The sequence below is a fragment of the Tupaia chinensis genome, unplaced genomic scaffold (genome assembly GCF_000334495.1).
Source record: "Tupaia chinensis unplaced genomic scaffold, TupChi_1.0 Scaffold000272_1, whole genome shotgun sequence".
In the NCBI taxonomy this organism is placed as follows: Eukaryota; Metazoa; Chordata; class Mammalia; order Scandentia; family Tupaiidae; genus Tupaia; species Tupaia belangeri.
Window position 1 is genome coordinate 369,111 of NW_006159754.1, and position 23,296 is coordinate 392,406.

Sequence of the window (23,296 nt, forward strand, 5' to 3'; positions counted from 1 at the left end):
ATGTGGGAGTCCAGTGCCCTTAACCACATGCCACCTTCTGACCCCTGTAATTTTATAATTAATGAACCACATTTTGTTTAATCTGTTCCCTAAAGTTAGACTATTTCAAGTATTTGTACTTATCTAGAATATTAAACAATTGTTGCAATTTACATATTTGCATAAATTAAATCTCATAATCTTATTTACTCTCATGGTATATATTCGTAAAAATGAATTTGTTTGGTTAAAAGGCATAAATATTTCTCAAATTCCTGATACATATTGTTTAGGAAAAGATTCTTGAGGTAAGGGTGACATAACTGGTACTTCCAACCTACAATCATAAATTTCACAAGTGGGCACAGTAAGCACCAAATGAAGAAAACGCCAGCATTTGAATTTGAATGTTGCCCTTGACCTTTTATTGTAGGGATAAGAGTCAGATAGATGGCCATATCTTGATAAGGAAAGACATTCTTGTCCTTATTCAAATGATTCCAGGCTATAGAAAAAAAGGAAAAACAATGTGAGTGAAGCTATCAATTTGGCTTCCATAATTGAGGTAGCAACTTCAACTTGTATTTCATGTTCAAAACATGATAGACCAGGAAATGATCTATTTGGAACTGCTAGCAGTGTATTACACATTACGTTGTCAAACAAAATTTTATTCATGATTTAATGTCACTCCTGACTTATTGAATGAGTTTGGCAGGTTCAATCAAAACTAAATAAACAGTATTTTTAACAGATGAAGTAGCATAAAGACATATTTATCCTCTTTTTCAAAACCACCCACTAATGCACACAGTTTAAAGAAGGGTTAGTAGCTGAATGTAGCAGCATTCTAAAGAGAAACTATTTCAATGGGACATGGTTCTGAGCATGTGATTATCTTATAGAGAGGGAAATACCTGATAAATGTTCAGACTTTTTCATGCTTTGGGTTACCTCTACATAGAACACTGAAATGTCATTCATTCAAAACACAATCAATTTTTCACCATACAACGTGTCCAATCATTAAGTTGATTCAATCCATATGAACAAGTCAATGGACATATTGGGATATCAGAAAAACTTGAGGTATTGCAGCATGAGTAAAGACAGGGTGATAGAAATAGGGCAGACATGATAGAATTCTAGAGGCCTTTCCACAAGACTCATTTGAGCCCTGGGAAGTGGCAGCGAAGTGGAGGAGGTCAAAGTACTGGTAAGACTCTTCTACCTGGATGATGACTGAGTAGGTTCCGCACAGTATCTTGGATGACTGAATGACTACTTTGATGAGACAGACAATCACTTGAAGCCCACTCAGGGTTATGAGGATGGAAAATAAAATGATGTTCCACTCCACAACATGTGCAGGTTCCAGGCACTGAATCCATATGCTAGAGTCTGTAAGGAAACTGACAGAAAGGAGGGGAATGGTCAGCAAGACCCACGACCTAGTGTACATACTTTGTCCAAAGAAGAAGGCGAAAGGTATTTATATCTTGTGGAAATCCATATATATAATTAAAATAGGTAGTAATATTAAAAACAAACTTACTTTAGAAATTATTCAGATACTTATATTGAACACAGTATGCATAGGATCAAGCTAGAAACTTAGTTTATTACAAACATGGTGTCCACCTTAGAGGTAATTCTGCTTCCACTAGGAGGCAAGACACGCAGAAGGGTTAAATAGTAATGAAAGACACCATGTGTCAGGACCAAGAAAGTTAGAGAAATCCTGTTCTCTGGGAGTATATAGGTTGGCCTGGACTGCCAGGAATGGAGTTGAGCCTGCAATGGACACAAAATCCCACATGAAGCAAAATAACAAAGAGAAATCCTGCTAGGAATTTCTTGGCTCTGTCTCAAAGTTCATTAGAATAGTGGTTCTCAAACTTGACTTGACATTAAGATTATCTGGAATATTTGTTAAAATTCAGAGTTCTGCATCCTTGCCTAGAGTTTCTGCTCTGCAAGGTTTGGATCCTTTCCTTTTCTAAGTTTCCAGGTTTTGCTGTTGCTGCTGATCTGAATCCACATTGTGAGAGTGCCTGTTTAGAATATTGCTGTCTCTCACCTGTTGAGATTTCAATCATGAGGTGGAACCTCAACAGATGTAAAAAGTCAATCATGGGCTGGCCTGATGGTTAAGAAAGCCAGATCCCACATGGCTGATTGCAGTTTGGATCCCTGCCCAAGTGGTTTGAAGAATGCTCTGGGTACATGTATGTGCATGCCCCAAATCTCAAAAAGATGGAAAATTGCAGGACCAGCAGTTAGTGTAATGGCTATGTCGCTGGACTCCCATGTAGTTGACCGTGGTTTGAGTCCCGGACCTGGTGGCTTAAACTCACGCCAGGCGCGTGTGCATGCGTGCCCAAGATCTTGAGAGGAGAATGGAGGAGAAGGGATTGCGGTGTGACCATCCCCCCTGGGGGGGGTGATTTTTCGCTTTCTGTTTCTCTGTCTCTCTCTGTCTGTCTGGTGAGCTCACACGCCCTATAGCGAAAAAAGCCTCTCCAAAAATAAAAAGATGGAAAATTGGAGAAAGGATGGCAGTGTGACCATACCCTATTGGGAGGTGATTTTTCTCTGTCTCCCCCTGTCTTTTTCTAGAAAGCACATGCACTCCCTGGAAATGAAATGGAATAAATAAATAAATAAATAAAACTCTCTGGAAAATTAAAAATAAATCATTAAAAGACATTTTCAGTCAATCTAGTTTAGCAGAGGAATGTGAGAATTAAGCCATTCTCAAGATGACCTTAAAACCATGCTAAGTCAACCTGACAGACTTGCGTTCACTTTTAAGTCTGTGGCAGCCATTAGTCCTAGTCCTAAGGACAAGACACTCTGTTCGGCTAAACTGAAATGAAGAGGTGGTCTCCTCAAAACAAGGCAAACAATCAAGCCAAGTTATAAGATAGTGATGTTTATAAATATCTTGCATTAATAGCCAGATCATTTTTTTTTCAGAAGAGCAATAGGCAACTTGAGTACTAGCCAAGTGGCCATGAGTGTTGGTGTCCGGAGTAAAAAGGGGTAAATTCTCTACTTTGGTGACCACTCCCACCTCCATGGCCTTTCCTCTTTGCTGTTCTTTCTCCCTCTACCAATTCTTCCTTACTCCCTTCCTTTTAACTCTCTTTCTATAAATCTGTGTCTTATACTCTTCACGTATCTATATGGGCATCTGTTTCTGTTTTCTTAGCAGACTGTGTACTTTGAGAGGACTGGTTATGTTTTATTCATCTCTGAATGGCCAGGTCTAAGACCTAAGGCAGTGCCTGATATATTATAAAGATTAACAAATATTTGTTGAACCAAAACTCATCAGGATCCTCGCAAATCACCTTGCCAGCAGCTGGACCCTCAGGCTATCTAGCAGATGGAGAATATCACGTGGCATAAAAGAAAATGCAGAGTAATGAAGTTAATAAGAAAACATGGAGAGTTTATATTTGGAGCTTAGGGAGCATCAGCTGCATAACCTGCTTCTCAGGCTTCAAACGTTCCCCAGGAGACTTCGGTTCTGGTTCCAACAGGCCTTTCCTTGTCTATAATGCCCCACCCCCAGGGTTTGCATGTGGAACTGGGGCATATTGGCTACACTGCCCCATGGCCTGCTTCCTGGTCTCCCAGTTCCAACAGTCCTCCCCATGAGTGCACCCTTCCCCACCCCTCCATTTTGCATTTGAAGCTCAGAGCACATCCTGTTTTTTAGGCTCCAACTGTCTGGCAGGAGACTTTGGTCCTGGTTCCAGCAGGTCTCTTCTTGTGAGTGTATCCACCCCACCCCCAGAGATTGCTATTGGAACTGAGGGCATGGGGCCTTGAGCCTCTGGACTAAGTCGTATCTCTGTATCTCATCCCCAGCTCAACAGAAACTGCAAGTTTGGAAGAGAAGCCAACCACTTGAAACTACTTATATAGACTTTATCTGCTCTGATCTGGAAGACACAGCCCTTTAACAGGATCACTCCAGGATCTAAGGGTGATAGTCCCTCCTCCTACACATTGAATCTTGTCCAATAAATAGGAAGAAGTCCATACTGCACCAGGTGACCAAAAATTAGCACAGAGGCAGAGGAAACATGAGAAAACAAGGACATAACTCTTCTCCCAAGGGAACACAGTGACCCCTTCACCAACAATGGGCAACATAAAAGAATTCATAGAAATGTCAGAAAAAGAGTTCCTAACATTCATTGTGACAAAACTTAATGAGATAAAAGAGAACAGAAAACCAATTCTAGGAAATGAGGAGATCATTCCAGGACTTGAAGAAAGAATTCCATAGAGATAGACACCCTAAAAAAGAATCAAACAGAACTCCTGAAAATAAAGAATATAATCCAAGAAATTAAAATCACTCTTGAAAGCATTTACAGCAGATTGGATGATGCAGAAGAAAACATTTCTGACCTTAAAGACAAAGTCTCTAACATAGATCAAACCACCAAAAAGAATGGGGGAAAAAAATGAGGATAACATATGAGAAATTCTAGATACTATGCAATGCCCAAATAGCTGTATAACAGGCATTCCAAAAGGTGAAAAAGCTGGTAAACACATGGAAAACCTCTTTTACAAAATACTACCTGAAATGTTTCAAATCTAGAGAAACAGGGAGAAATTTAGACCTAAGAATAAAATCCACAAATAGAATGAATAAAAATATATCCCTCCCTGCACATCAGATAAAATCAAAGATGAAGACAAGATTCTAAAAATGACAAGAGAGAAATGTCAAGTTACTTAAGGAGATTATCCTATCAGGCTAACATCAGACCTCTCAAATGAAACTATGCAGGGAAGGAAAGAATGAGAAGACATATTCCAAACATTAGAAGTAAACAATTTCGACCAAGAATACTCTATCTGGTAAGAGTATCCTTCAAATGGAAAGAAGAAAGAAAATCATTCTCAGATAAACCAAAAGCAAAAGAATCCTACACCAACTCTTAGAGAAGTACTGTAGGAAGTACGAGATCAGGGAAACTAAACAGAGACAAATAGAAATAAGAGAACAAAAAAGAACCAAGAAGATTGCTAACAAAATGGGAGGGATAAGTCCAGAAAAATCGTTAAAAACATTTCATGTTAGTGGAAATCTTCAATTAACAGACACAGATTGGCTGAATGGATAAAAATACAGGAACTCTCCATGTATTGTTTACAAGACACACACCTAACTGATAAAGACACACATAGACTGAAAGTGAAGGGCTGGAAAAACATATTTCATGCAAGTGGAAATTAAAAAACACTGGAGTCACAGAATTGATATCAGATAAAATAGACTTCAAGGTGAGAGCTACAAGAAGGGACAAAGAATGATACTATACAGTACTAAAAGGAAAACATAACACTTCTAAATATCTGTGTAACCAACACTGTAACACCCAAATATGTAAAAGAGAGACTGTTAGATCTATGGGAAAGATAGATTGCAACACAAATATCATTGGGGGTCACAACACCCCATTGTCTCCTCTGCACAGATCATCTAGGCAAAAAGTTAACAGAGACACAAGCTCTAAATGATAACAGAAACCAAATGAACTTGACAGACACCTATAGAATATTTCACCCAGCAACTGAAAAATAAACATTTTTCTCACACCCACATGGAACACTTTTGAAGACTGACCATGTGATAGGGCACAAAATAAGCCTTTTCAAATTTAAAGGTATAGAAACTATACCCAGTATATTTTTTGACCATGATGGAATAAGACTTAAAGTCAACTAGAAAGAGCCCTCAAAAATACACATCCACATGGAAACTAAACAACCTACTTCTGAATGACTTCACAGTCATTGAAAAAATTAAGACTAGAATCTAAATATTCATTGAAACCAACAATAATGAATGAAAGAGTTTTTGTAGTCTATGAGACACAGCAAAAGCAATCATACAAGAGAAGTTCATAGCAATTAGTGCTCATAACAAAAGAACAGAAAGGTGATAAGTAGACAATTTAATGACCCACTTCTAGAACTGGAAAAGCAACAAAAACAGCAACAACAAAAAGATACTGGGAGAAAAGAAACAATAAAGATTTTAGGAGAAATAATTGAAACAAGAATAAAAGAACTATACAGAAAATAAATAAAACTGAAAGCTGGTTCTTTGAGAAAATAAAATTGACACACCATTAAATAGATCACTCAAGAACAGAGAAAGGAATCAGAAAAATCAAATCAACTATGAAATAGGTGCAGAAAAGTACAACAGATATAACAGAAATACAAAAGATCATAAGAGAATACTGCAAGAAATTATATGCCAATACACAAGAAAACCTAAACGAGATGGAAAAATTCCTGGACATATGTAACTTACCAAGATTGAATCAGAAAGAAATATTGTAGAAAGCCTGAATAGAACAATAACAAGCAACAAGATGGAATCAGTAATAAATAATCTTCCAAAGAAAAGCCAGAAATAAACCCCAAAATATACAGCCAACTGATTTTTGACAAAGGGCATTAGACAATCCACTGGGTAAAAGAAAACTTTTTCGGTACCAGCAGTTAGTGTAATGGCTATGTTGCTGAATTCCCATGTAGTTGACCTCAGTTTGAGTCCCAGACCCAGTGGTTTAAACTCATACCGGGTGCGTGTGCGTGCGTGCCTAAGATCCTGAGAGGAGAATGGAGGAGAAGGGATTGTGGCATGGCCATCCCCCTTGAGGGGTGATTTCTCGCTTTCTGTCTCTCTGTCTCTCTCTGTCTTTCTGGTGAGCGCAGGCGCCCTTTAGCAAAAACCTCTTTAAAAAAAAAAAAAAAAAAAAAAAAACTTTTTTAACTAGAAAAACTGGATATCCACCTGGAGAATTAAACTGGACCCTTATCTCTCACCATTAATAAACTCATATCTCTCACCAAAAAATACACTCAAAATGGGTCAAAGATCTTAACATAAAACCTCAAACTATAAAATTGCTGGGGGAAAACACAGGGGAAACTCAGAGACACTGTATTAGGCAAAGACTTCTTTAAAAAGACCCACCTAAAGCACAGACCATAGTCACCAAATTAGACAAGCGGGATTACATTAGGCTAAAAAGCTTCTGCATAGCACAAGAAACAATAATTAGAGTGAGGAGACAACCTTCAGAGTGGAAGAATAGATTTGCAAACTATGCCTCAGATTAAGGGACTAATAACCAGAATATACAGGAAACTCAAGCTGCTTACCTGTAAAAAAAATAAATAAATAACCCATTTAAAAGATGGGAAAATGAGCTGAACAGACAACTCTCCAAGGAAGACATACGAATGACCAACAAGTGTATAAAAACATGCTCAACATCTCTTAGCATAAGAAGAATGCAAACCACAATGACATACCACTTAACCCCAGTCAGAAAGGCTAAAATTTTAAAAATTAAAAATGGTAAGTGTTGGGAACCAGCAGTTAGCGTAATGGTTATGTCACTGGACTCCCACATGGTCGACCGCGCTTCGCGTCCTGGACCCGGTGGCTTAAATCTCACGCTGGGCGCGTGTGCGTGCGTGCCCAAGATCCCAAGAGGAGAATGGAGGAGAAGGGATTGCGGCGTGACCATCCCCCCAGGAGGGTGATTTCTCGCTTTCTGTCTCTATGTCTCTCTCTGTCCGTCTGGTGAGCACACACGCCCTATAGCGAAAACCTCTCAAAAAAAAAAAAAAAAAAAGGTAAATGTTGACAAGACTATGGTGAAAAGAGAAGCCCCCTACACTCTTGGTGGGAATGTAGATCAGTAAAACCACCTTGAAGAACAATAGGGAGGTTATTCAGAAACCTGCAGACAGAACCACCATAGCCCAGTAGTTCCACCCTTAGGAATTTATCCAGGATAGGAATACACTCAATCAGGAAAATGCTTGCACATCCTTGCTTATTGCAACATTATCCACAATTACTAAGACATGGAATCAGCCCAAATGTACAAGAACAGATTACTGGATTAAAAAGATGTGCAACATGTACACTATGGAATACTACTCAGTCATAAAAAAAAATGAAACCCTGACATTTGATAGAAAGTGGACGAATGTGGAAGATTTAATTTAAGTGAAGCAAGCCAGACTATGAGAGTCAGGCATTGTGTGTCCCCACTCAATATATACCAAATTTCTATGCTCTGTTGCAGAAACTGAAAGATTGGAAGGTATTATAGCAGGGGGACAACTGTAGATACTAGAGACGGTGAGGGTTATAATAGAGGGTGGGTCATCAGATGTGGGAGGGAGGGGATCAAGGAAAAAATAAACAACACATTTATTAGACACTAAAATGAAAAGTTATCTGCTGATGATAATGTATATGGCAATGTCTTTGACTTGACTAATACTCACTGTATTCAGGCTGGGAAAAACCATGCTGCACGCTGTAAAAATGCGCAGTGATTAAATGAAAATTTTTTAAATAAAATTTAAAAACAAGAAAAACAAAAGAGAAGATTCTGGAGGACGGAGTGAGATAAAATATTTCACTACTAAACCAATGACAGTCATCGCAGTAATCATGGTGATAGATGAATACCTGTGGTGTTATTAGATTCAATATATTTCTAAAATTTGGAAAAGAAAACAATAATCTCATAAGGGACAAGAATTATAATAGACATGGCTGAAAATACGGTTGGACACAGAAAAAGAATTGAGGAAATTGAGTGAAATAAGTGTATCAAATATTCAATAGCCTCAGGGAACCTTTCAAACTCCTTGGTCTCACATAATATTCCATACCTTGTATACAACTCAGGTTCAGCCAAAGACTCCGGCCCAGCCAAGGCTGAACTTAACAACACAGTGAGTTGGAAGCTCTCTCAGATAAATGTTGGTGTAATGGAGTTAAAAGATATACTTGTGTCATATAAAAACAAATAAAACATTTTAAAATCAAAAAAGAAAACATGGCATGTCGTGAGAATCATTATAGTTCATGTGTGCATTACATCTAACGGAATCAAGTTGAGAAGAATTTATTAATTCGATTTAACAGAATTCTCAATTCTGTTAGGTAGAAGTGATTATTATCTTCAATTGACAGAGACTCAAGATATCCAGCTTATGTGTCTAAGGTCATACAGCTTTATAAGTAGAAATAAGGGAATTTGAATCCAAATCTGTATATTTATATTAGAGATCTGTGTTCCAAACACAGAGTTTTCCTTGAGGCTTCCAGCTCAGTGGAGTGTTCTTTCAGGTTGTGTCTGGCTTCCTGGAGGAAAGGGAGCCTGTGTAATTTATCTGATTGTCTAGCACCTAGGCTGAAACCTGCACACAGTAGGTGTTCGATAAATATTTGCTGAATAAGTACACAAATCAATAACCCATATGCACAGCCACGATATTAATACCTAAGCCACCCTGCATTGACCAAGCCCTGAAAATGGCTCTAGGAAACTAGGGACAGCCTCCCTACATAGCCTTCAAACGATTTGTATACAGATGGAAACAGGTGAAAACACCGAGGGCAGCCAGTAGTCACAGAGAGGAACTGGGGCAGTCTGAGATTCTTACATCAGAAGGGGAGGCTCTTCTGGTTTTGGGGTAAGAAAATGTTTAGGAGTTGAAAACGCTTAGAAGCAATAAAAAAAGGAGCCTTTTGTACCCATTTGACATTAGGGTCCTCTTTCTTGAAACCCTTCAGTCCCACAGGAGAGTCTCCTCTAACCACTCCTGAGGTCGCTGCCAAGGTTCTCCTGAACTGAGGAACAGCATATGGCACCTTGTGGAAACTTCAGACAGAAGGCAGCTACAGACAGAGAAGCAGCTCTGCAACGAAGGCCTTGGTGTGCATCTAAGACCTTGGATATTGGGGAGTGTGTGTGGGAGGGGATCTTCAAAGTTCATGGGAAGTGCTATTTAAAAAATAATAATAATAACTATGGGACCAGCAGTTGGCATAATGGCTATGTCACTAGACTCCCATGTAGTCGACCACAGTTCAAGTCCCAGACCCAGTGGCTTAAACTCATACCAGGTGGGTGTGCGTGCCTGCCCAAGATCCTGAGAGGAGAATGGAGGAGAAGGGATGGCGACATGGCCATTCCCCTGGGGGGTGATTTCTCGCTTTCTGTCTCTCTGTCTCTCTCTGTCTTTCTGCTGAGTGCATGCACCTTATAGCAAAAACCTCTCAAAAACAAAAACAACAAAAACAAAAAAACCCTATGCTTTAATTTCACTTTTTCATGAAAATTTTGAAATCCCCTTATGGACATAAACCTTGAAAAATATAGTCAATTATACTGAGTTTAAGAAGAACGTAAATTCTCCAGGGAATGGTACAGACATGCTCTCATTTTATTCCATTAGAATTTTGAGCACAGGACGAGACAAGGAGAGATTGCATAGGCCTCTCCTGCATCTCTCTCTGGGCCCTGCTCTCTCCTGAGCTGCTTTAGCAGGTGCTGGTAACCCAGAAAGGCCAGCATAAGTCTGGTGTGAGATATTCTGAGGTCCCGGATTGGGACTAAACCAAACTCGGCTATCAGCCTTCTGAGCAAGGCCCACTCTCTAGACTATTCTTCAGTACCTACGAGGTCAGTTCTTGGCTCCTTCCGAAAGCTCTTGCACGTAGTCACGTCCCTGGATATTAGACTGCACTTCCCTGCTCACCCTGTCTGGTTCTACCTATATGTGGCCCAGTTTTTATAGCCCACCTAAGTTATTGGCACCACCTATGATTCTCTCCCAACCCAAGCCCTTTGACACTTATAACAGACTACATGTCCAATCTGGCCCCAAAACAGGATGGGGTTCCTGGAACCACTCAAACCCTTAGCCCCAACTTTTACCAGACAGTGATAACCATGAAGCCTTGTTCTAAAGTATCAGAGAAAGATGACTTTCATTTGTATCCCTCCATGACAGCTTCAAAATATTGAATGCAGATAGCATTAAAATATGTTTTTTAGGAGCAAGTCAGTGGGGTGGTGGTTCGGGCAACTGGATCCCACTTGGCTGACTGTGCAGTTCAAGTCTTGGACTCAGCAGTTTGAAAAACACACCAAGCGCATGTTATATGCAAACTCAAAATCCTGAGGGGAGAATGGAGGAGAAGGGATTGTGTCATGTCCATCCCTCCAGAGGGTGCTTTGTCTCTCTCTCTCTCTCTCACTTTCTCTCTCCCCTTTGAGTGTATATGCCCTGTAACAAATTTATATATAAATAAATATATATACATACACACACACACATAGATATGTATATATAGATAGGTGTGTGTGCCTGTGTGTGTGTGTATGTGTGTGTGTATAAGAAAAAAAAAACATATAAGCAAAGATCTGTGGGGGAACTAACCAGTCTAGATATTAGCAAACTAATAAGGAAGTTCTGCACCACGGAACCCCATACAGATCATGGAAAATGAGCATGAGGCCAGGTATTCTCAATTTTTTTTTTTTTTTGGAGAGATTTTCACTGTAGGGCACGTGCGCTCGCCAGACAGACAGAGAGAGACATAGAGACAGAAAGCGAGAAATCACCCCCCAGGGGGGATGGTCACACTGCAATCCCTTCTCCTCCATTCTCCTCTCGGGATCTTGGGCACGCACGCACACGTGCCCGGCGTGAGTTTTAAGCCACCGAATCCAGGACACGAACCGCGGTCGACTACGTGGGAGTCCAGTGACATAGCCATTACGCTAACTGCTGGTTCCCGGTATTCTCAATTTTTTGATCTTCTTGTTTGGAAAATTTTTGCTTACCGTCCTGCAGTGTCTTCAAAGGCATACTCCCAACCATTGAGGGTGTGGCAGTATGGGCCCTGGACAAGGCTCAAGGCAGACATGACCAGGCAGTATCCAGAGAAAGCAATTCCCAGGGCAGAAAAGATCGTCGATAGCAGGGCCTAAATGAAACAGGTTAGTGCCATGGAGACAAGGAGATAGCATGAGTAAATCATCAATCAGTTACCTTCCCTACTCATCCAAGCCTACCTCGGTCTACATAATACAAAAGACCCGCAGAAAAATAGAATATTTTAATCCAAACCAATTTGATTTAAAAAATTAGTTTTTAAGTGACTTTCTGTTTGGTCACATATTGAGGGAACTGGATGATTTACTTCCCCTTTTCTGGAATTTTGATATAAAAATAATGACCACCTTGTATAGACATACAATGAAGAGATTTAATCAATCAACACATAATTATTTATCAAAGACCTACTAGGTCCTAGATAGACCTAGGTAGGGCAAGCTCTCTAAGAAATAATAGTTATGACCCATACACACACACACACACACACACATATATATATATATAGATATATATATATATATGCATATATATATGAGGAACTGTAAGAAGAATGTAAGGAAATATAAAGGGAAATAGCAGGTATTCATTAATAGCAGATATTCATCTAGGTATTCATATTCAAATGAGGATGGGATTGCTGGGGAGGAGGATGTTTATATTTGAGTAGAGAGATGAGTGCTATTCACGGGCAGATGGGCACAGGCAGAGTGAGATGGCAGGCAGGTTGTTTGGGTCTAAGAGGGGATTCATTCAGAGTGGTGAGGGTAGAAGCTTGTGAAGATCAGCTTGCTTGTTCCTAATGCTAGGGAAACAAGAACGACAGAACACAATTTGGCCCTGAGTGGCTCACAAAGTGAGCTTGGTAGATCTGGGCTAGAGATGCCTAGTATGCCAAATCAAAGAGTCTGGACTTTACCCTCAGGGCAAAGGCCTCCACCCACCCAACCACTCACCTTCTATTAAAAAAAGTATTAAATCTCCAAAATAAGTTAAAAGTATAGCACAATGAACCCTTATACACCCTTTAGCTAGCCATGCCTGTTGTGAATATTTTATTGTATTTGTGCTCTCTTTGCATTACTGTGTGTGTATATACAAATATACACACATACATTTATTTACACATTTTGATTGCTGAACCATTTGAAAGTAGATGGCAAACATGATATTTTACCCCTAAATGTATAAAAATATTCTTTTTTTTCTTTTTTTAGAGAGGAATTTTTTGTTATAGGTAGTATGTACTCTCCAGAGACACAGAGAGAGACAGAGAGACAGAAAGTGAGAGATCACCCCCTAATCTAGCTATTTCTTCTCTTGGGTTTTTTGTTTTGTTTTGATTTTGTTTTTTGGAGAGGTTTTTTGCCATAGGGTGTGTGCGCTCGCCAGACAGACAGACAGAGAAACAGAAAATGAGAAATCACTCCCCAGGGGCTATGGCCATGCCACAATCCCTTCTCCTCCATTCTCCTCTCAGGATCTTGGGCATGTACACACACATGCCCGGCATGAGTTTTAAGCCACCAGGTCCAGGACTCGAACCACAGTCGACTACAAGGGAGACCAGCGACATAGCCATTACGCTAATTGCTGGTCCCTTCTCTTGGGGTTTTGGGTACACACACGCATGAACCTGGCATGAGTTTTAAGCCGCCAGATCCAGGACTCAAACTACGGTCAACCACATGGGAGTACAGTGACCTAACCATATGCCATCTGCTGGTCCCTAGAGTAGTCTATTATTTTGTAACTGTTTTTTATATTTTTGTATGGGATGCAATGAAGGTTTATGTGCAAGTGTACATCTCTTTAGTTTCCTTTAATCTACACTAGTTCTCTATGTCTTTTTGAGTTTCATGATATTAAATTTTATTTTTTAAAAATCCCAGCCAGTTGACTTGTCCAATGTCCCACCTTCTGGGCTTTTCTGTTTCTTCACAGTTGGACTCAAACATTTTGGCCAGAATGTTTGGTTAATGTGGTATACATTGTGTTCTATGGCAAAACCCTTCAAAAAAAAAATCAGAGTTAAAACTTGGGTGCAAGGGAGACAGAAACAAGAATGCCAAAGAGGATAGTTTGCTTTGGGAGAAAAATTAATTTAGTTTTTAAAATGTTGATTTTAAGGTGAGAGTAAAACAGCCCAAGAGTAAGGCACTGCAGCTAGTTGATGATAAATAAAAAGCAAGAACAGCAATGCCGTGGTTTTAGAAATAGAGATTATCTCAATTACATGTCTGGTTTAAAACATTTTCACTAAATATCATATTAGTACATCTACATTTTTGAAAATCAAATATAATACTTCTGTTTTATCTTATTGGAATTACTTCATTGGCCTCTTCACAGATGGCTACTTTGCTTTGGAAATTATATTTCTCATATTGATTTTGATGATGTTTACTCATGGAATGAGATCAACCGAGCTACCTTTTTTAAATGGTAGGAAATTTGCATATTCCTCAATACCAACTTTGGAAAAGGAAGAAGGATATTTCAAAAAAGGTATTGATACTTGCTCACCAAATGTACCCTTAACTAGTTCACTGAGAAGATTAGTGAAGATTTCTTCATATCGGGAAATTGGCAACCATATGCACGTACGCACACAAACACAATTTGCAACCTAATGAACTCGTGCCATTGCACAATCGAGTTAAGCCTCCCAATAAAATGGGGATGAAAATCTCTCAGTCACAGTTGCATTTTCTGTGAACTATAGATGGCATAGAAGATAACACCTACATAACAGGACTATTTCAAAAATTAAAGTATAATAAATATATTAGCTATTATTTCATGTGCACGAATTTGGCCACTATTTGCTTTTCAGGAACAATTATTTTGGCAGAAGGACTGCAGAAGAATGGATAGTGCCTTAATTCATTCTGCCACTATTTAAAAGAACACGTAGACTAGGTAATTCAGAAACAACTTTGTTTTAGGCTTTTGCCAGTAGGCTTCCTTTATTGTACGTAAATTAGTTGTCAGTTAAGTTGGTAAGAAAAATAGACTCATAAAAACTCGGTCAGGGGACCAGCAGTTGGCATAATGGCTATGTCGCTGGACTCCCATGTAGTCAACTGCGGTTCGAGTCCCGAACCTTGTGGCTTAAACTCACACCAGGTGCGTACACGTGCATGCCCAAGATCCTGAGGGGAAAATGAAAGAGAAGGGATTGTGGCATGGCCATCCCCTCTGGGGTGAGTGTGAGTGTGTGTGTGTGTGTGTGTGTGTGTGATTTCTTGCTTTCTGTCTCTCTGTCTCTCTCTGTCTTTCTGGAGAGTACACCACACCCTAGAGCAAAAAACCTCTCCAAAAATTTTTAAAAAAGAAAAAGGAAAAAAAAAAAACCCAAAAAACAAAAAAACAAAAATCCTCAGTCAGAGGCCAGCAGATGGTGTGGTGGTTGACCACAATTTGAATCCTGGGCCCAGCGGCTTGAAAATCATGCCAGGGCTGGAGCCAGCAGATGGCATAGCCATTACATTACAGAGCTGACCGTGGTTCGAGTCCTGGACCCAGTGGCTTGAAAATCACTCTCATCGTATGTCTGTGTATGTGTGTGCCCAAGATCCTGAGAGAAGAATGGATGAGAAGGGATTACAGAGTGGCCATCCCTCCTGGGGCATAATTTCTCACTTTCCTTCTCACTGCCTCTGTCTCCTTATCTCTCTTCAGCTAGTGCACATACCCTACAGCAAAAACCTCTTAAAGGAAAAAAAAAATCATGCCAAATGCAAAAATCCTGGGAGGAGAATGTAGGAGAAAGGATTGCAGCATGGTCATTCCCCTGGGGGGGGGGGGGATTTCCCACTTCCCTCTCTATGTCTCTTTCTCTCTCTGGCAAGCACATGTGCCTTATGGCATAAAACAAAAACAAAAACAAGAAACAACAAGCAAAGCCTGGTCAGGAACCAGCTCATGGCGTGATTATTAAGATGACTGGATTCCACATGACTGACCATGAAGTTCAAGTCCCAGACCTGGCGGCTTGAAAAACACTCTGGGTGCCTGAGTATATGCAAAATCCTGAAAGGGGGAAGAAATGGAGGAGAAGGGATTACAGCATGACCATTCCTCATGGACTGTCTTTCTCACTTTCCCTCTTCGTCTCTCTCTGGTGAGGGCATGTGACCTATGGCAGAATTTAAAAAAGCAGTCAAACTCCTTTGGGAGAGCTGGCCCTATAGCACAGTGATTAAAGACTGTGCAGGCGGACCTGGATCCGTATGGCTGACGGAGGGTTTGAATCCCAGTCCTGGTGACTTGAAAAAAACACACAGAGCACATGTGCCCTAATGCCCAATATCCTGATGAGAAGGAAGAATGGAAGAAAAAAGACTACAGTGTGACCGTGCCCCATTAGAGGCACTTTCTCTGCCTCTTTCTCCCTCTCTCTGGAGATCTCACACACACTCTCTGGTGATCAAAAATGCAAAAACAAAAAACTCAGGAAAAATGTAGCATTATTTTCTAATTTCATGTTACCTTTAAATTCTAAATTTCTGAAAGAGTATCCAGAGAACAAAGGTGGAGAAAAGATCATATGCAAAATAGATAATAATTTTTGAAGTAAACACTTGGGCTCTGAACTGATAGGATCAGCAAGAGAGTACAATCGTGTCAATATTTTCATGTTTTTTTGGAGTGAGAGAAAAGAAAGCCGGAGCCCACTCACTCATCCTCAGACATCTGCCCCTCTTACCATGTATCTCTTGCTGCAGTTTTCACGTTTGCACCACCGATAGGTGTCACTCTCCAATACAAGGAGAACTGCTGCCACTATGAGCATCTACAGGAGGGAAGAGAGAAAGTAGAAACAGAACCGTGTTTATATCCACACTCACAAGGCAAGGACAGCGATTCCAAATTGGCTCTGGGGTCAGATGAACACGGGTGCAGATCCCAGGGCTGCCACGTGCTAGCTATGTGAACTCGAGGAGTAGCCCCTACAGAACGGTGCTGAGAACTCACTTCATTCCGTTCCTGTGAGGTAATACATAAAAGTCTGAGCATAGCTCTTGATTCCTAGTAGGTGACTGGTAAAAGTCAGGTATTGTCATCATGGTTAGCTATCAAAGGCTAATGGCTTAGAGGAAGTAAACAGAATGGACACGAGAATACCACCATGGACAGAATGGGCGTGAGAATACATGGGCAGTAACACTTGCTCTTCTCGCTGGGTCAGTCATGGTGGACGCAATCATCCACCAGAGTTTGCAGCTTGCCAGCCTCTCTCCATTCTCTACCCTCTGGGAAAGGAGGTGAGAGGCACGGTTAATCTGAAAGGACGTCTCTTTAAACTAGATTCAATTTCCTCAGGCATTCAAGCTATTATCTCCGGTTCAAATTTTCCAATATGTTTTGTCTGTGTCAAGGCACCAAGGAGGGACAACTCAATACATCCCATTTCCTTTTCTTGGCAAGTTAGGTAAAAGGCTTGAACTCTGGAAAGAACAAGGATTTCTTTACTTTTATGTCAGGGCAGATATGGAGCATGAATCGCTCAAGGGAAATTCTTCATTCTTTCTTTACTCTCACTGGTCCACACTGATCCCTAAAAATGACATCACTGTTATATTATTGTTTGTGGCCAACGTTTTTGGTTTCCAAATGCCTTCTGCTTTCGTTTATCTCTCTGCTATCCAACTATTTCTGTATTTACTCTCGTTTCTCCTAAAGGAACTTGATACAGTCACAATAATGTATTTCAACAATTCCTAGAAAATGAAATATTGAGAATGGGTTATTTTCCCACTTTTAAAATTCACATGGAATACGAAGAGTCTTTAAGAAGTTTGCAGACAATGTACATTATGAGAAAATTATGCATAGATTTCAAATTTGTATTGCACCAGAAAAACTTGCACTTTAATTCCATTTTATTTTACAGACTGAAGTCTTTCAAATTAGCAAATGAGTCCTCTATTCTCCTCCTTTCAACACTGTTCATTATCACAAATCTTAATAGATCCTGATTTAACCCCTTGGGGGATGGCCACACCGCAATCCCTTCTCTTCCATTCTCCTCTTGGGATTTTGGGCACGCACGCACACACACCCCACATGATTCTCAAGCTGCCGAGTCCAGGACTCAAACTACTGTCAGCCATGTGGGAGTCCAGCACTTTAACCACTATGCCACCTATTGGCTCACAACTCCTCAATTTATTAAATTCCATGTTGAAGGAAACAATGGTGAGATACAGCTGAACTAAGATAATCAATTTCATTACAATGTTGGCAGAGATAATTAGACCTAGACCCTGGAGTCCCATTCTCAGGTCTCTACTGTTGAGACAGAAATTGCCTTTTTGTTGTTGTTGTAAAGTACGACTACAATACAGAGGACTTGAAAATATAGGAAATTTTCCATAATTCTTCCTATTTTTTCACTTATTTTCATTGTTTTCTCACAAACATATGTTTACTTGCTTACAACAGTAATGTAGCCATTTTTGTTGACTTAACCTGAAGTAATATGCATCTTCATAATTACACATTTTATCACTGTGTGAAGGAAACAAAATTTATTTGGTCACTTCTTGGTTAGGGTGCTTCTGGTTATTTGCCCTTATAAATAATGCTTCCCCAAACATCACTTTTCTTATTTTGAATTATTTCCTCAGAATGAATGATGAGATTTAGGATTACTGAGTCAAAGAACACTGATGCATTTGTGGATCTTACTACATCATACCAGACTCTTGGCCAAAAGATCTGCATTTATTTACAGTGCCATCGACATTAATAGTCACGTATCTATTCCGCAGCAACTTCAACAGCATCAAGAATTAATGTTTTTGTTTTCTAATTTAATAGGCAAGACAATTACCATCGAAAACTACTTCCCAACATAGCTATTCAAACATTAGATCAATGGGGCTGGCAGGTGCCATGGTGGTTAAGAACGCTGGACTCCCATGTGGCTGACTACAGTTCAAGTCCTGGACCTGATGGCTTGCTTTCCCACTTTCCCTCTCTCTTTCTCTCTCTCTCACTCTGTCCCTCTCTGACCAAATTAAAAATAAATAAATAAATAAAGGTTTTTATTAAAAAAAAAAAACACTAGCTCAAACACCCACAAAGATGTAGAGATGGGTGATAAATTAATTTTCTATCACATTATTACATTATTGGTGGTCTAGTAAGTTTACAGTACTCAACGTATTACTTTCAGAAATGATATGAACAGGAAAAATGTCTTTCCTCTAAGTGGCCAACATGATTTATTGTCAGTGTGTTTATTTTTAAAGAACACCAAGTCATCGGGAAAACAGTCATGAATTCTTACCATTGATCATTTGATTGAGTTTTGAAAAACACCCTCCATTATTAGGAGTATAAAGTAGCACTATTTAATGATGATACGGTTCAGTCTTTAACAAGTATTTACAGTCATAATAGTCACAGGTGACCTACTCCGTGTCAGTATCTCTCCTGGGCACACTGCATTTGTGATTTCAATCCTGAACGGTACATGTTATTAATCATATTCTTCAAATGAGGGTACTGAGGCTCAAAGATACTGGGTAACTTGCTAAGGCAGGTGACAGAGCTCAGTTCCAATGTAGGTTTGTCTGCAGTGCAAGTGTCTGCCGTTTCCCTGCTATCCTGTCGCACTGCAGGCTAGAAAAATGATGAATGCAGCCAGAAAATCTATTCTGGCAAAGAGTACTACCACCGGAGATCAAATTGATTAAATTGATACACGGGATTCGTGAGGACAATATTTTTACAGGCCAGTGTCCCACTGAAGCTGCATTGCTGAGCAGTTTATGAAAAATAAAGCTATGCCCCAAGTCCTAATACCCATCTGCCCCATTCATTTTCCAAATTCCAAACCCAAGACGAGTAGAAAGAGTTTTCCACGACTCATTGTTTTAACTCATACAAGCAATTCTTTTTTAACAATCCCCCAAGTCTCCAAAGTCACACTTACCATGACACCTGAGAAACAGAGTCCTTCGAAATACCACACGTAGTTGCTGAGTTTATTGCCAGAGTCGGACACATAGGAAGTTTGCCCATTTGGGAAATACAGTAATATATTCACAATTATACTCCAAAGTGCAAGCGGAATCAGCAGAAAACTTAGGCAGCCTCCATACTTCCGAGACCCCATTTTGCCTTGCTTAGAATCCACAGGAAATTTCCAGAGTAGAGAATCCCATAAAGTCTGTTTGTTTTTTCTACCTGTCCTTTCTTTCTTTCCCCCCCTACCCCCGTGGGATTATCTACCACTTTCTGGGTCAGAGTCCTTCACTTCATATTCATGAAGAACCAGGAACTCAGAGTGTAACTGCAGCAGACAATCGTGGTGTGAAATAGCGGTTTACTATTTGGAGAACAATAGACAATGATCCACGGCTAAAGAGCTGAGCTGGTCTTCATCCTGTGCCAGAGGAATGCGGTGTTTTTCACTGCTTTTTAAAATAAGTCATTTTCCTCTGGATTAAAGCACTGAAGACTTAACCCTGAGCGTGTTTTAAGAAGGAAGTCAGGGTGGGGGCTGGAACTGAGTCTGGCAAGTGTCGTTCAACAGTAGACAGAGGGTTAAAGAGCACACTGTGTTTGCTAAAGTACCCTGACTTTGTGCCTCTTTACAGACCTATGGTTCTCTTGGATTCTTTTCTGCATGCTCCCTAGTCACTGTGTATGCTTTAAACTGCAAGGGGGACATAAAAAAAAGGGCTCATAAAAAAATTGGCGAGGGAGGGAAACAAGACGTCCCAGCTGATGAGTCAGTTCTTACAAGATGGGTGCAGCTTGTGTTTTCCCCACAAAATTTCATACCCACAATTTCTTTTTTTTTTTTACATTTTTAAATTTCATTTTCTTTTATACATGCAATCCCATTATTTAGCTTACAAAATGAATATTTCAATAGGTGACCATTTCTATCTTTAACAGATAATACCACATTTCTTTGTCCCATTAATGGTTTGCCTCCCTATTTTTCTTCTAAATGTCCTACCTACAATTTCTACTTCTCTGAAAAATAATAACAAACATGAATGCAGATCTTTCTTACTCTTAAGGGATGGGAGGTAAAAGAATGTGGGGAGGGGGCCGGATGGTGGTACAGGGGTAAAACCTGATGCTCTGTGAGGCTGACCTACATGGGAAGGTTCTGGGTTCTCATCCGGAGACCTCCCCAAATACACCAGGCACACGTGTGCTCTGTTTCTGATCTGGGGCTCACTGAGGCTGGGCATAGATCTTGCCACTGAGACCCTGTTAGGGGTGCTATCTCTCTCTCTCTTTCTCATTAGTGGAAGAAATATTTTTAAAAACTTGAAAAGTTATTTTTTAAAAATGTGGGTAATTTGATTCAGACTGTATGAGCAATGAGTTTAATGCAAATATTTAGATATTCTCCCTTCTAAATCGTTGTCTTAAATTAAAGGGCCCCAGATATCCTCTAATTATGATGCTTCAAGAAAAGGATTATGGGAAGGGATCTTGGTGCTAACGTGTAAAAACAATGTAGACAACAGTGGCAAAGACTTCAAGGGCTGCTTGACCTCATTTCCACTCCTTTCTGCTCGAATCCCTGGGGCCCTGCTTGACTTAACATTTTAAGTCTCAACTTTCTCATCTGTGAAATAATGATTTTTTTAAAATACCGGTTTCAGAGAACTATGATAATTAAACAAGATTATGTGTGTAAAAGTGTCAGGTGCACAGAGACAGTTCAGTAATAACCAGGGTCATCATTAATAATAAAAATGGAAGGTATCAAAATACTCGATTGTCAGACATTGTCAAAATATTTCAGGCAGCAGAAGTCTGCTTACTTACTCCTTTTGTACCTAAAGAGTTCTGTATTATGAAGTCTTAAAATCTAGATGCCAGAAGTACTTACATTTAATGTTATTTCTTTCTGAAACTATAATGTTCATATATATACACATATATATGAATATATATATACACATGTATATATATGTATGAATATATATATGTATGTATATGTATGTATATGTATGTGTGTGTATATATATATATAGACAGAAAGCGAGAAATCACCCCCCAGGGGGGAATGGCCACGCCACAATACCTTCTCCTCCATTCTCCTCTTGGGATCTTGGACACACACACACATGCACCCAGCGTAAATTTAAGCCGCCAGGTCCAGGACTCAAACTATGGTCGCCTATTTGGGAGTCCAGCAACATAGCCATTACATTAACTGCTGGTCCTCTATATTTCTAATTCAAGAGGACAAGAGGATAAACATTATTTTATACAAATAATGTTAAAATTACATTACAATTATTAGAAAATTGAGGTACTTGGAGCCCCTTTTGGATTCAAACAAAACAAAACTAAAAACTAAGTCTTAGAGGTGTCAGGTTCCAAAGAGGTTCTTGGTGCCCCCTTGTGGTTGGGATTTTTTTCTCTTGTGGATCAACACAAATTGTTCTTTTCCCCAGTGACATAGAAGCAGCCTAAAATCACATTTACTAGAGTTCTTGGGATGATTGGGAAGAGAAACAACATTTGGGCTGAATATTTATTGACTGCCTCCTCTAAACCAGGGACCACTTTCTGAACAAGGAAGAAACAGATCTGTGAACCAAAGAGCCCAAATCCCTGACCTCATGCAGCCATCTTCCACCGTAGGGGAGACCAGCAATACATAGCATTTCTGGCGATGACAAATTGGCTGAAATCCACCAGGGAAGGGCATCTAAGGGTAGATGTGACTTCAAACAGGGTGGTCAGGGAAGACCTCCATGAAAAGGTGACATGTGAGCAAAGCCCTGAAGGGGGTGGAGTGCGGGGACCACGTAGGGAATTGGGGAGTAGCATTGCAGGCAGAGAGATCAGCAAGTGTGCCAAAGTCCTGATGCAGAAATGAGCAACGGCAAGGAGAGCACTGTGGCCGCAGTCAGGTGAGGGGAGAGAGCAGTAATAACAAAGATTAATTCCGAGCAGGAACATTACTCGATGTTTTTAAAAGCTCACTATGACGGCTGAGTGGCGAAGAGGTGGTAAAGGGCATGGGTGAAAAAAGGAGATGTGTTCTGAAGCCATTTTAACGATCCTGAGTAGAGATGATGGTGATTTGGAGCATGATGCTAGCAGCAGAGATGGTGAGACCAGGCTGGATTTGAAGGTAGAGTCAACAGGAGTTGATGACAGGTTGGACGTGGGTGTCAGAGAAAAGAGGCATGAAAGATCACAGTGCTCATCCCTTGGTATCAGTGAGGATTGGTTCCAGGACCCTCTGTGGATAACAAAAGCCACAGAGACGCATGTCTCATATAAGATGCTGAAGCATTTGCATATAACCTACAGACATTCTCCTACGTACCCTAAGTCATCTTTAGATTATGTATATGACACCTACAATATAAACGCTATGTAAATAGGTGTTATACGGCATTGTTTAGGAAATAATGGCAGAAAAAGGTCTCTACTGGTTTAGAACAGATGCACAAATTAAAACATACATGTATTTTTGATCTGTGGTTAGTTGAGTCCATGAATGCAGAACTGTGGACTCAACCTGTGAATACAGAGGGTCTGAGCAATGCAA

The 23,296-nt window shown here is 40.0% G+C and overlaps 1 protein-coding gene across 1 annotated transcript; it reads right to left on the reverse strand.

Annotated features, from left to right (window-relative positions):
* TM4SF18 (transmembrane 4 L six family member 18) lies at positions 1 to 20,227 on the reverse strand. Its single transcript, XM_006149719.3, has 5 exons — positions 19,691 to 20,227; positions 16,454 to 16,540; positions 11,691 to 11,833; positions 1,211 to 1,391; positions 1 to 484 (listed from the first exon to the last, which is right to left on the reverse strand). The coding sequence occupies exons 1-5, from the start codon at positions 19,871 to 19,873 to the stop codon at positions 470 to 472; spliced, it is 609 nt and encodes a 202-aa protein (XP_006149781.1). The 5' UTR covers positions 19,874 to 20,227; the 3' UTR covers positions 1 to 469.
* Between the last annotated feature and the right edge of the window lie 3,069 nt (positions 20,228 to 23,296).

Bases quoted from the DNA above. Each gene is read 5' to 3' on its own strand.
- TM4SF18 (XM_006149719.3), bottom strand. From the start codon at position 19,873: ATGGGGTCTCGGAAGTATGGAGGCTGCCTAAGTTTTCTGCTGATTCCG. The intron at 16,541-19,690 runs GTAAGTGTGACT...TCCCTCCTGTAG, and splicing joins TCTGTTTCTCAGGTGTCATG to ATGCTCATAGTGGCAGCAGT. The intron at 11,834-16,453 runs GTAAGAGGGGCA...TGTTTCATTTAG, and splicing joins ACTGCAGCAAGAGATACATG to GCCCTGCTATCGACGATCTT.